General features: G+C 35.8%; 1 protein-coding gene across 5 annotated transcripts in view; it reads right to left on the minus strand.

The window, feature by feature from the left end:
* Prpf40a (PRP40 pre-mRNA processing factor 40 homolog A (S. cerevisiae)) overlaps nt 1–13,203 on the minus strand; it is a 48,098-nt gene extending 34,895 nt beyond the window's left edge. For 3 of the 5 annotated variants that reach the window (XM_013029037.1, XM_013029030.1, XM_013029023.1), the window contains exons 1-2: nt 12,965–13,203; nt 11,764–11,895 (exon numbers count right to left, since the gene is read on the minus strand). In XM_013029037.1, coding sequence (XP_012884491.1) covers nt 11,764–11,895; nt 12,965–13,174 — 342 coding nt within the window. In that variant the 5' untranslated portion in view covers nt 13,175–13,203. The remainder of the gene's footprint in view (nt 1–11,763; nt 11,896–12,964) is intronic. The other 2 variants (XM_013029044.1, XM_013029051.1) reach the window with 1 other exon arrangement.
* Between the last annotated feature and the right edge of the window lie 215 nt (nt 13,204–13,418).

The following is a 13,418-nucleotide window of genomic DNA, read 5'->3' on the forward strand; positions in this document are numbered from 1 at the left end:
ATGTACAATTGAATATTCTAAAAGTAATCAGATTAACATAATTTTAAGTGAAAGTGTTATGAAGATGAACAAAAATATTAGTATGAAAAATATAATTCATATGAAAATTTATTTTAAGAATAGGACAAATTTAAACCTCCTATAGAGAGACCTGATAATCAAAGAAAGGTCTGTGTCAAAGTCTGAAGAATCTTTGAAAATATTACAATGATTCTCATTCCTATTAATCTAGGATATACAAAAACATGGAAGTACACTTTATAATTAGTCTTCAAAGCTAATTTACTTCAAAGTATCTGTTCTGATTTATATCAGTCACTTGGCAGCACCATCAAACTGAGACTGTTAGTTTTATAAAATTACTGTATTCATAATGAGAATCCAAGATGCAAGTTTATGAGAACTGGTTTGTGGTTTAAATCCTCAGAAGTTATTTGCCCCTCCATTTTTTTTAAAATTTTTTTTGTCAGCCGTGGGACCTGAACTCTGAGCCTGGGTGCTGTCCCTCAGCTCTTCAGCTAAAGGCTAGTGCTCTACCACTTGAGCCACAGTGCTACTTTTGGCTTTTTTCTGCTTATGTGGTGCTGAGGAATTGAACCCAGGGCTACATGCATGCAAGGCAAGCGCTCTACCACTAAGCCATCTTTCCAGCCCATCCCTCCACTTTTTAATACCCCAAGTTCCTTTGCTGTCCCCTTTGCATGGTAGGTATACTTACTTGCTGGATACAGAGAGCACAATAGCCAGCTTCAACTGTAATTTTTTCAGTTTGTTTGAATTTTGGTGGTACTAGAGACTGAACTCAGGGACTCATATTTGTGCCAGAAATCTACCACCTGAGCCATGCTTTCAGTCTTTGTTTTTTTTAATTTTTCTATTGTTATTATAAAGTTGTACAGAAGGGTTAGTTACGCAAGTCATGTAAACAGTACAATTTTTTGAACAGTGTCACTCCTTCCCTCACAGTCAATTTGTACACTGGCTATTTATCCCCTGGAGAGCCTGGGCAGCAATCCTCCTAACTTGTGTGTCCCCATGTCACTTGGGATAACAGATATACATCATACTGTCCAGCCCTAATGCTACAAGAGCAGGTTCATGCCATTGTACCCAGCCATTACTTGAGATGAGTCTTACGAACTTTCATGCTATAGAAGGGCTACCTTCAGTCTCTACCTCCCACACAGCTATGATTACAGGCTTGAATCCCTCCCTGCATCTGGTTAATTGTAGAGTCTTAGACTTCCTATATTAAGTGTTTTTCCTTTATCTTAGGGCATATCAGACTTTCTATATTAAGTGTTTCTCCTTTATCTTAGGGCCTATCATCGTAATTGTCTCACTACTGATAGCAACTTAAAAGTTCACTGAAAATGCTATGTTCGTTCAATATAAACAAAATTCTTAATAGTAATGCCAGAGCAATTTTCATGAACTACATCATTGTGCATTCCCCCCCCCCCGCTAGTTCTAGTGCTCTACCACTTGAGCCAGAACTCTACCTCTAACTTTTTTTGGTGTAGTTTATTATAGGTAAAAGTCTTGTGGCCTTTTCTACTTAGGCTTGCCTCAAACCACAATCTTCATATCTCAGCCTCCTGAGTAGCTAGGATTACAGGTGTGAGCCACTAGTGCCCAGCTAATCATTCTTAAAGGTACAAAGTAGCAGTTCGAATTAGCTTAACAGACATATTATATTTTAAAATTTCCACTTAAAAAGAACTTTGGCAAATATGTAAACTACCATAGTTAGAAATTTTAATTTTTGTGACCAGAAGGCAAAAAAACCCAGACATATGAGAAATAGATTCTATAAATACTGAGCATCTGAATTTTACGGATACTTTAATATCTTCAAAAACTGTAACTAATACATGTGATATACAAGTCACCAATCATCTGTATATAATTGTATTTCTGTTGCCTATTTTATTGGCAAAAAGTTTTAAAGCCAAATATCAAAAGGTATTCAAACAAGACATGCAGGTATGACTGAGATAGAAGGATCAAAAGTTCAAGAATAAATTCGGTAATTTAAAAAGGTCCTGTATCAACATAAAAATAAAAAAGGGCTTGTATGTTAACTCAGTGGTATAGCACTTGCTTTGTATGTGTGAGGCCTTAGGTTCAATTCTTAGCACTAAAGAAATATGTTCAAGATGACTCATAAGTGAAAGGAAAATAAATACAGGCAAAACCTAGAGTGTTATACAATTTGTTCAGTCACAGTATCACATAAAGTTTCTAATGCTACTTAAATGATCATATTTCATTAATACATCATTTCATTGTTACAGTATAAAACACTACACATCACTACGTAGTATAAAAATAAAACAGTATGATTACAGTAAGATGTGTAAAACATAGAATTTGCCAAATTTTCATAAATTTAATTATTTCCCAAAGTTTTTCCTACTTGGAAAGACAATCAACAACATGTACATGTTTTATTTAGCCTTATAAAAAATTATCCAAAGAAAGATTACACCATAAATTTGGTTGATTTTAAATCATTCTGTCTGTAATTGAACTGTTAGTGATTGTCTCTTGACTTGACTCCTTTTAAATGTGCTAAAGTAAAATTCTAGAAGGTTAGATTACCTTACAGATTAAATATAGTATTAAAAAATGATCTCACGCATTATAAGCTAGTATGATTAAATATCTAAATTCAGCCTTATCATTAAATAAGATATTTGCTACTATTCCAAATTAGTTTATTAAATACAATCAACTACAGAATCAGAACTGCTGAAATACAGTAATCACTCGGTTTTGCTTCCCAGTTTGTGACGTAACAAGGATCCTGTACAAAAGCACAAGTTCCTATCTGAAAAACAAGCTAAAGCAAAAAGGGCTGAGGGTGTGGTAAAACACATGACTAGCAACAGTGAGGATCATAGTTCAAAACTCCTAAACCCAGTACCAAAAAAATATAAAAAAATTCCAGAAATAATTCACTATCTTTAAATTAAGCGCCTTTCTGAGATGAAATCTTATACAGTCTGCTTCCTTCACCCTGACAGATATGAGACATCCTTTTTACATATACTATGTTCTTCCCTCCACTCCACTTAATGTCTTGTTATCAGATCAAGTATAAAGATACTGTAGTGTTTGTGGTCACGTGTTCACACATTACTTCAATGACGGCTCCAAACATAGTAAGTGTAGTTTGTAGAAAGGTGGTATTGAGCAAAAGACAGGGAAGGAAAGATTAACTCTAATACTTACTATATAGCCATGAGCCAAGGTACTTAAGGTTCAGTACTGTCAATGGGTTTAGGCATCAACACCAACCTTAGGTTAAGGGGAGGGACAACATAAAGCTACCTTTTTCAGGTTCTGAGAAAGTTAATTCAGTTCATTATACAATTTTATAATGCTATTTATAAAAGCACCCTAGAACAATCATTAAGTATACTCTAACGTATGACTGAAACAATTTCTATTGTATTTTGATCACTTATCAGCTCTGTGATCTTGGGCTGACTCTGATCTTTCTGGGCCTCAACCTTCCCACCAATGGCAAAAATAGAACCTATGTAATAGGATTATTTTAAGGAATCAAAGAGACAATGAATGTAACACACTTAAAACAGTGCTCAATAAATTATGTGATAGCTATTATACTTATCCCTCCATAGCCACAGGGAACTGCTTCTAGGATCCCCAACCGTTACCAAAAATCCTTGAATATTTGAGGCATAGTATGTTTGTATAACATATGAATCTACTCATTTATAAATACCTTTAAATCACTTCTGGATTATCATCTAATAAAATGTAAACAGTCTCGTACTGTTTAGAAAATGACAAAAATGTAATGTTCAATCAAAATTATTTTCCAAAATATTTTGGATGACTAGTTGAATGTATAGATGAAGAACCTGCAGATATGAAGGGCCAGTTTTATTTTATCAGCACTGCTTCTCTTTAACTCATACAATGAGGATCAATCATCTTCTTTCACGTATCACTTATTCCTTATTTATTTCTCAAGCATTTAAGTATTTTAAAGGCATCTACAAATATTACCATCTTTAAAAGAAAACAATACATATATTAAGAAGTCAATCTCAGACCAAGTACATAATCCACTAAACTGTTATCTTAACTCTTACCATGTATATAAGCTAAGATTCATCTAGTCAATCTACTTTTATCAGTATTATCAAATTCAATAGGATATATGAAACATGTCCAAGTCTATATAAACATAGGGTCAATTAAAACAAATTAAATGCAACAAAAGCTTAGAATGGAACTGAATAAAAATGAACCATTATCATTATATTCAAAATAACTTCTAAATAGTTAGGAATACACAAAAAAAACTGTGATGTCTCAATTAAGTCACACAAAATTAAAGACCTTAAGACCATGAAGCCAGGTGCTGGTGGTTTATGCCTATAATCTTAGTCAGGAGGCTGAAATCTGAGGATAGTGGTTCAAAGCTAGCCTAGGCAGGAAGTCCATGAGACTCTCTACTCCAATGAACTACCAACTAGAAATGGAGCTGTGGTTCAAGAAGTAGCCAGCTAACTTTGCACAAAAAAAACCCAACAAGACCGGGTGCCATGGCTCATGCCTATAATCCTAGCTACTCAGGGGGCTGAGATCTGAGGATCTCTGTTTAAAGCCAGCCCCGCAGGAGAGTCCAGATTCATATCCCCCATTAACCACCAGAAAACCGAAGTGGCGCTGTGGCTCAAGTGGTAGAGCGCTAGCCTTGAGCTGAAGAGCTAAGGGACAGTGCCCAGGCCCAGTGTTTTTCCATGACTGAAAAAAAAAATCAACCATCTCAGGGACAGTGCTTAGTCCCTGAGTTTAAATCCCAAAACCAGCACACATAAACAAAAAGAATGGGGGGAATTTTCTATATTAAATATAGGCATATGTAGCTTAATGACTGAGTGACATTCTGATACAGAGGCAACTAGTGATGTAACATGACACACTGTTTTAAAGTAAACTATATATAAACTATCATAAAGTGACAATAAAAGCAAAGCAAAAATATACAACCCACAGTAACCTAATTCTCTAGTATTATCAACTATCAGCTTTTATGCATGCTATATAGTTGTATGGGCTATACTTTTATAAGGTTTTGTTCTTTGACAACAGGACAGCTATGATGTCGCTAGGCAATAGGAAATTTTCAGCTCCATGATGACCTTATAATCATATGGATTATGGTCATAAATGTGTTCTATTCATCAGCAAAACATCATTTATAGGATACATTGCTGTACTTAAGCAAACCTACATGGTAATATCTAATACATACCTACACTATACTGTTCAGCCTACTAGTCCTCAAGTATACCTGTACAACATGTTATTGAATTGAATAGGGGAGGAATAGTAACAGAGTATTTTTTGTCCAAGCTCAGAAAAGTTATAGCAAAAATAACAGATCGCGTAATTTTTCATCTCCATTACTTTGAGATTTTTTTACAGATACCACCCATAATTGGTGAAAACATTATGTAACACATGCATAGGATCCTAACTATATAATGACCTAAAATTACTGAAAAGTCGTATTTCAGAGAAGTAGCAATCTTCTGGATTCCACATAACCAAAGCAACAATGTCTCCAACCTGTGATCTCACATAGGAACTTAAGCCTCAAACAACAAAGACCTAATAAGTATGGTCCTTCTTGTACTGTAATGAGAAGTTTGTCTCTTTTTTCTCCAAAGCTCAAAGTCTAATGTAAGAAAATAAAATCAGAGCCTCAGATAAAGCAAACTGTATTTCAATTCCAATAAGGGAAGAGTTCTCAACTGCTGATACATGTAGTCCTTTCACAGACATATCTAACAGAATCAGATTTTGAAGATACATATTTCCACTTTAAGTACACTAAGACATATTTCCTTTCAAGCTCACCAATGCAAAACACTACATCTAGCTTCAGGTAATTACTTAAAATATGTGAATGATAGCGTATAGTAATTTGAAAAAGGAAACAAATACAAGATTCATGTCCATTCCATTTCCATGTCAGAAATATTCTGACAACCACACTAGCATTAAGATGAAAACATATAGCTCAGACAGGTATCTTTTTTTTTGGGGGGGGGTCCGGGGGGTCCGGTCGTGGGGCCTGAACTCTGGTCCTGGGTGCTAGTCCCTCAGCTCTTCAGATCAAGGCTAGTGCTCTACCACTTGAGCCACAGTGCCACTTCCGGCTTTTTTCTTTTTGCTTATGTGGTGCTGAGGACTTGTTCTTGAGAAAGCAATCTACTCACTCCTATTTATAAAAGATCAAAAAGCCTATTTTTCGATAAAATAAAAGCCTATTTCTCTAGACCAAAACACAAATAAAAAATCCTAATTATATATAGTATATGGAATATTGATTACCTAATAATAATAGTTATACTTGGTAGTTTGGGTTATTATTACTAATAATCCCAATTTAAATTCAACAGGTTAGCCTGTTGGCACTTGTTCTGTCTCCTCTCTGATCATGCTTCTTAATGAATGTATTTGCTATACTCAACAAAAAACATTGCTGTATATGTTAACATTTATTTCAAAATTGACTTTTTCTCCTAAGAGCACAGGGCACTAATTTAACATTCTATGCAATTTTCTAGAAAAGGAAAAATAAAGAGAAAATGGGGGCTAGGAGGATACAGTTGAAAACTAGGGAAAAGTGGAAAGAAGGTACTCAACTAAGGCAGAAATAAAGAGTAAGAGTTTTAAAAGGTTTTTCTGCAAGACTTTGCAACACTGTGGTAAACAGTGTTTTCATGAGTTTCAGAGAAAAATACACTACATTCTTCCCAACTGATGTGGTCAAATACTCCCCAAACTTCATAAACAGTACCACAGTCAAACTTTTGAATGAGTCCACATTAAAACAAACTGCTATCTTAATAATGAGGAAAGTAAACATACATATTTTTTGTTAGTAAAAACTAATCAAAAATAAACCATACTCAATCTGAAAGTTATATAGATCCAGCTTAATATTTCCTTTTCAACAGTATTTGCCTGAGGAAGGCACAGAGAAATAATCTAGTCAGGAATTATAAGCAGATAACCTAAAATAATAGTTTCTTTTTTGTCACCATTATTCAAATCCAAAATTAAAAAGCACGGATTCTGTAGCTAAAGTAAGGCTATTTCAGAAACAAATGTGTTGAAGCAATCACAAATATTCAATATATCAATACAATGCATTTCTCTGGAAGACATCATTTTTTTCTACAAAAAAATGTGGTAAATCATGTGTCAAACTTGGTCAATATAGCACAAATATATTTGCCTAAAGTAAAAGTATTTTAGACTTATTAAGACAAAATTACTAATTTATTTTATCTGCTCTTTTTTGCTAAGCAATAAAGTAGTATTAAAGGGGTAGACACTAAAAAGAATAGTAACAAAGTTACAAATAACCACTAGAAAAGGACAAATGCATCACTAACTTACTTTCTTGCTCACATTCCAGCAGAGTATCTGTATTTTCATTCATTCAACAAGTAATTTACTGAGCACCAAGAACTGTGCTCATCTATATACTTCTTAGCCCAAACCCTCACTCCCCTCCCAAGCTTATGTTTCTTGTTGAGAAAACAGCAAATAAGAAAGTCTTTAATAATTTAAGGGTAAGATGAATTTTGGTCAAAACTACTTCTGAGGACCACCCTGAGAAAGCAGAAAACAGGTTAGGAAAGAAAAGTTTACAGCGAAAGCAAACTTGGCAGCAGAAGAGCAAGAACAGCCTAAGCTTAAAATCATGAACTAACAGCAATAAAAATACCATGAAAAGACCAGAGGAAGTTTAAATTAAGGGGTTCGTGCTCTGACTTATACCATAGGATAAGCTTCAAGTTTAGGTTGTAAAATTTAGATACCACGGCAAAGGCATATACAACTATTGGAGATTCTTGGAAAACCCGTTAACATGCAGAAATGGAAAACTGTATTTTTTGGAGGGGGAGGGATGTTGAGTGATCCTAGATATCGGAGAATTGACAACTTGGGCTAGTAGAGACCTGTTAGAGCCTGTCTTAACCAGTATTAAAACAAAAAAACACAACTATTATACATCTGTCAGTTTACTGACCAAGGCTATCTCCCAAGGGGAAAAAAAGACTGAATAATTAAAATTAGAGGCATTCCTAAAATAATTTTCACTATTTCCACATCAATCCACCCAATCTCACAGCATCTAACCCTGTTATCAAATCATCTAAATTAAATCATAAGGTGTTAGATTTGAAGGGGATCCAAAATATTTTATTCTATCCTCATTAAAGGATTCAAAAGAAGAGAAAAAGAGCCTATGTTAGGCAAAAGCAAAATCATTTATAGTAAAGATAAAGACTTAATGTTCTGGTGTAGAAAAGGCAACAGAAAAGTAAAAGAAGAATCTTCTTCAAAGACAAAACATTATTTATATACCTTTGGAGAACACAGCCTCATACATAATAGTTTGAAACAAACTGGTACTGGAGTTTTTTTTTGTGAAGTTCAAGTAGGCAGAATTTCCCCCCCAATAATATGGTTTTTTTTTCTTTTGTTTTTAAAGTGAACCGTTGGCCAGGCAGAGTGGCCCATGCTTCCAAGCCCAGATACTTGGGAGATCATGAAGATCAAAGTTTGAGGCCAGCTGGGGCAACATGTCAGCCAAATCCATGTCAGCCAATGAAGTTTTGGTGGCTTACATCTGTCATATCAGCTATAGAAGGGAAGCATAATCAGATGACAAAGACTAGGCTAACACCCAGGAAAGATGGAAATTACTTGAAAAATAAAGCAAAAAGGGTTAGGGGCAGGTCATTCAAGTGGTAAAGCACTTGCTTAGCATTAGACTGAATTCATGCTCCATTACCACCAAAACAAATGATCTGTCCCAAAAGCCATTACCTAAATCACATATTACTCGGTTTATGTACTTTGTAAGGTTCCTTCTAGCCCCAAGAGCCTATAATTATATAAAAGTAGAAGCTTGACTTCCCCATTACTGTTAAAAAGAGGTTACTTTAAACTACAGAATAGAGATAAACTTGAAAGATGCATTATTAGGCTATATTTGTTAATTCCAAATATTTATTAGTCTAATAGATTCAGCCTGGATTATAGAAATAACGAATCTAGATTGCCTTAAGAATTTTTTTATTTGCATATACAAATTTCTTAAGTAACTTGTAAAATCTTTAAAAATGATGAACTCTAGCTTCCCTATCCATGTCATTATTCTGTCTGGTCTACATATTATTTTATAGTAAGTTTTTAAAAATATTTCCACCTATTTTGGTCTTCAGCTGGTTCTAGCAAGGTATATTAATGAAATGTGAGCAATAGTTATCCCTCTGTACTTGAGGGACTGGTTCCAGAATTCTTCATGGATACCAAAATCCAGATGCCAAATGTCACAGTAGTTGCATATAGCTCTATATTGTCTCTTACATACTTAAATCATTTCTTGATTTATAATACCTAATATGTATGTTATATGTGTATGTATATCTATTACATTCTATTGTTTAGGGAAGAAGGAAAAAATTTTAAGTATTCTATATAAGGCAATTTATTTTTAAATCGTAGGTTTATTCCATGGATATGGAACTCCACAGTTATGTAGTGACATGAAAGTTTTATAAACTTCACTCTCAAAATCTACAAATTTAAAATTTTTAAAAATTGGCTAACCTCTACCATTACTGTTACAAATGATGAAAGCACCTTTTGCTTCTCAATTATCTTCTCATCACTTACTACTGATTAATACCTTTAGGTATATGTAAACAGAAGAAATAACACAGAAAAATAATCAATTCTGAGACTTTAGTCATTAAAGAAATGCTTGCAGAGATTTAAATAAGATGCATGAATTACTTGATGATTCAGTTTATCCATGCTATTCTAGTCAGTCAATCTGTCTGTTTCTCTCTCTTTTACTCTAGTGTCTTATAAAGGATTTAGCTTTATCAAATTAGGATCCACATTTTTTTGAATAGTAGAGAATGATGTAATTTTGAGAAAATAATAGCATTTCACTGGACTCCTAAAACATTCACTCATTTCCTAACAGCGGCCAACAATGGGAGAAAAAAATTAACCAATTATATTGAAAGTGCATGAAATATATTGTCCGAGGGGTGGGGTGGGTGGAAGAAAACCACAAGACAAAATTTGGAATAGTAAATAATGTACATATATCATCTAGCAAGTAACTTACTAGGAAGGTGGTCACTGATACAACTAAAGAGAAAGTGCTATATAAACTAAACTGTGACCAGCTTGTCAGTAAGATGCACAAAAATACTTTTAAAAAATAAAATCTGCATGTTACTAGAAATGACTAGCTGGTATCTTGGCTTTGGTAGTGCAACAGCACCATTACAGCAAGGGTAAGCAGGTCAATCCCTTGCAAAACTTACCTTGATTGGCCCAATGGAAACAGAAGGCCCCAGAAAAGATAGAAGCATCTGGCAGTAGCAAATTGTTTTATTTTATCTTTCTGTGGAAAGAAACTAATTTTAAATAAGAACCAGAGCATTTAAAGAATAAATATTTTTTAAAGCTCATTATCTAGTTAGAGTAGCTCTACCAAGAAAACAGAAGAGCTCTTTGTTGCTTAGAGATGGAAGAAACAGAAAAGAGGAATCAGAGTTTTCTCTGCATCTCTGGAGGAGTTTTAAAACTTGTGCTATTCTAGAACAATAGAATAAAAGATTTTTATATACAGAACTCCTGCAGGCAATATCTTTTGGGTTTGGTGCCTTTGGATAAAGACTTTTATACAAAATTAAGGGCTATATTCTAAATATAAGAGAACCACTTCACACTGAGCCCTTCTACTGTTAAGGTTAAGTAAGAGAGAGACACAGCAAGCTTCTTTTTCCACTACAATTTCACCAATAACTTAAGTTATCAAGGCTTAAATAATTATCAAAGCAAAATACTCCTTAACAAAAGAAAAAACTAATTTTTCCAAAATATTTTGCTAATCTAAATTTTTCATGATTTATCATGATATGGAAATAAGCCAGCCAACTAAATATCAATGTATTCTAAAACCTAGCATAGGGCACAATATGATTCATGGTAACAACCTATTGTCATTTTTAGATGCCTTCTCTACAATTCAGTTCTACCAAATCACTGCGATAGCATTAAAACCTTCTGGCCCAAATCACTAACAAAATGTCCATTTACAATTTATGCTGGAGATGGAAGGGGCAGCTCATAAGCAGGAGTGCAGAAGCAATAAGCATTAATAAAATAACATAGGTAGAAAACAAACTACCCGTCAGGCATTGTTCCATGATGAATCAGAACTACAGAGCAGAAAAATTTCCCCAATACCCCAACAGAGGAAGATATTTCAAAAATCAAACTCGTTCTAAGCCAAACAATTATTTTTTCTGATTCTATATATTTACATGGTCCACCAAAATAAGTTATGTTGACAGATCAGATAATATTGGCTTTTAGAACATTAACTTCACTTGAGATGCTTGAAAAAAACATTTAAGTTTAGATGTGCAATGGCATTTTTAAATTTTAAAAATTCTTAATTTTGCTTTAGTAGTCAATACAGTTTTATACAGACTTTTCCACTACATTCAAAATTTGGTTACAGTCATGATTCAATATTTGTCTTACCTGAAAACTATCTGAGCATAAACAGTTACAAATGTTAAGATCGACCTAGATGTTGTAATCTTATCACAATAAAACTTAAGAACAAAATAAATACAAACCAAAACAAAAACATAATGTTCTTACTTGTCCCATTGGCGGCCCTCCCATAGGAGGCATCATTTGTGGCATCATTCCATGAGGTACAGGAGGCATATTTGCTCTCTGACCCATAGGGTGCATTCCCATTGGTGCATAATGCATGCCAGGGTGGCCCATCTGGAAAACAGTGAAAATTCAAAAATTAGCAAATCACATTAACTGCTTCTCAAAAGGGGAGGAAAAAAAAAATCTCACTTCAACCATTACTTACTTTCAGTGGCACAGTAAGGTAATGTGTGATTAAATTACTGGACTCGTTTATACCATCTTGTTCTAAAAAAATAAGCTGCAGTGGTATTTTTAAGGAGTTTTGAAGTTTCATAACAAAGTGGAAAAAGTTAAAATCATTGACCAAATAGGTGCTCATAAGGTCACCCATGCTGCCTTAATTAGTGACTAATTGCTTAATTTGTGGGCATGTTTTAATGCCAACTTAAAAAACGTTACAGTGAAGTGAAACGACAACTTTCTCTCACTTAATACAGATAATGGTATTTTATAGTGCTACTGAGTTTAAGCTTCAAAATGCTGAATTTACCAAATTAACCTAGGGAGGTCTGGTCTTAAACAGTACAGGTCGGCCGCACACTTCACTTCCATTAAACCCATCAATTATTTCCTAATCTCTGGTTTCAAAAAGGTAAAATTCCTTTTGCTAGGAACACACTTTCGAAGACTGTCATTCTGTCACCCACTGACACTATATGTCAAATACTAATTCATCCATTTTAAATGCCCTTTGAAAGATAACTACTTCCTTTACATGTGTCCATTGTTCCTGGTTTGGAACCAGGTACTTGTGCCCTGTCCGTTCTCCCAGCAACACTGGCTGCAGACCACCACTACTACTGAAAGAAAAAAAAAATGGGCCATCTCTCTTAACATCCTCCAGAATCAAATCTCCGGATCCTAAAAAGGGCCTAGGGCTACATGACGCCTGGCCCGCCCAGGGCCCGGAACCTTCACCGCGCATCAGTCTAGGCCAAAAGTGCTGGGAACTTCCAGGGTCCCAGAGCTTTCTCTTTGTGCAACCCCGCCCTCCATTTCTCTCCCTCAGGTCGAATCCCACCATCTCGAGCTCTTCCTCCGTCCACTCTTATCTTCTTCTCCTTTTGGAGAAAGCTTCCTGTCTCTCTGACTCCGAATTTCATTGTGCCGCTTTCTCCCTGCCCCGCCGATGCCTTACCGAAGGCCGTCTTCTCAGGAAGCCGTCAGCAGAGACCCAAGAGCTGGAGCAGAGGCTTGAGCCGGACACTCTCCGCTCCCCGTCCCCGGGACCCCGCGACGGAGGTTGGCTCTCCATTTCACTCACCATGAGGCCTCCACGTTCAGCTCCCGTTCCCGGCCTCATCGTCGGGCTCAGACTGCTCTGCCGGCGGCCACTGCCGCTGCACATACCAACAAGAAGCGATCTGAGTGGCTGGCGCCCGCTCGGGCCAAAGGGTAAAGGCTGCCCTGAGTTACGAGGCGGGATCAGCGGGGCCAATAAGCTGACAGGCTTCTCAATTGTCCAATCAGAGTGCGCGGTCGACACGCAGCTCTGTGGTGATTCGCCCCCAGCCTCAGCCTCGCTCGGCGTCGCCTGCATGGAGGGGGTGGGGAAAGAAGGGGGACCAAGTTTCAGCGCCGAGTCCTCGGCC

The sequence above is a fragment of the Dipodomys ordii genome, unplaced genomic scaffold (assembly GCF_000151885.1).
Source record: "Dipodomys ordii isolate 6190 unplaced genomic scaffold, Dord_2.0 Scaffold5, whole genome shotgun sequence".
In the NCBI taxonomy this organism is placed as follows: Eukaryota; Metazoa; Chordata; class Mammalia; order Rodentia; family Heteromyidae; genus Dipodomys; species Dipodomys ordii.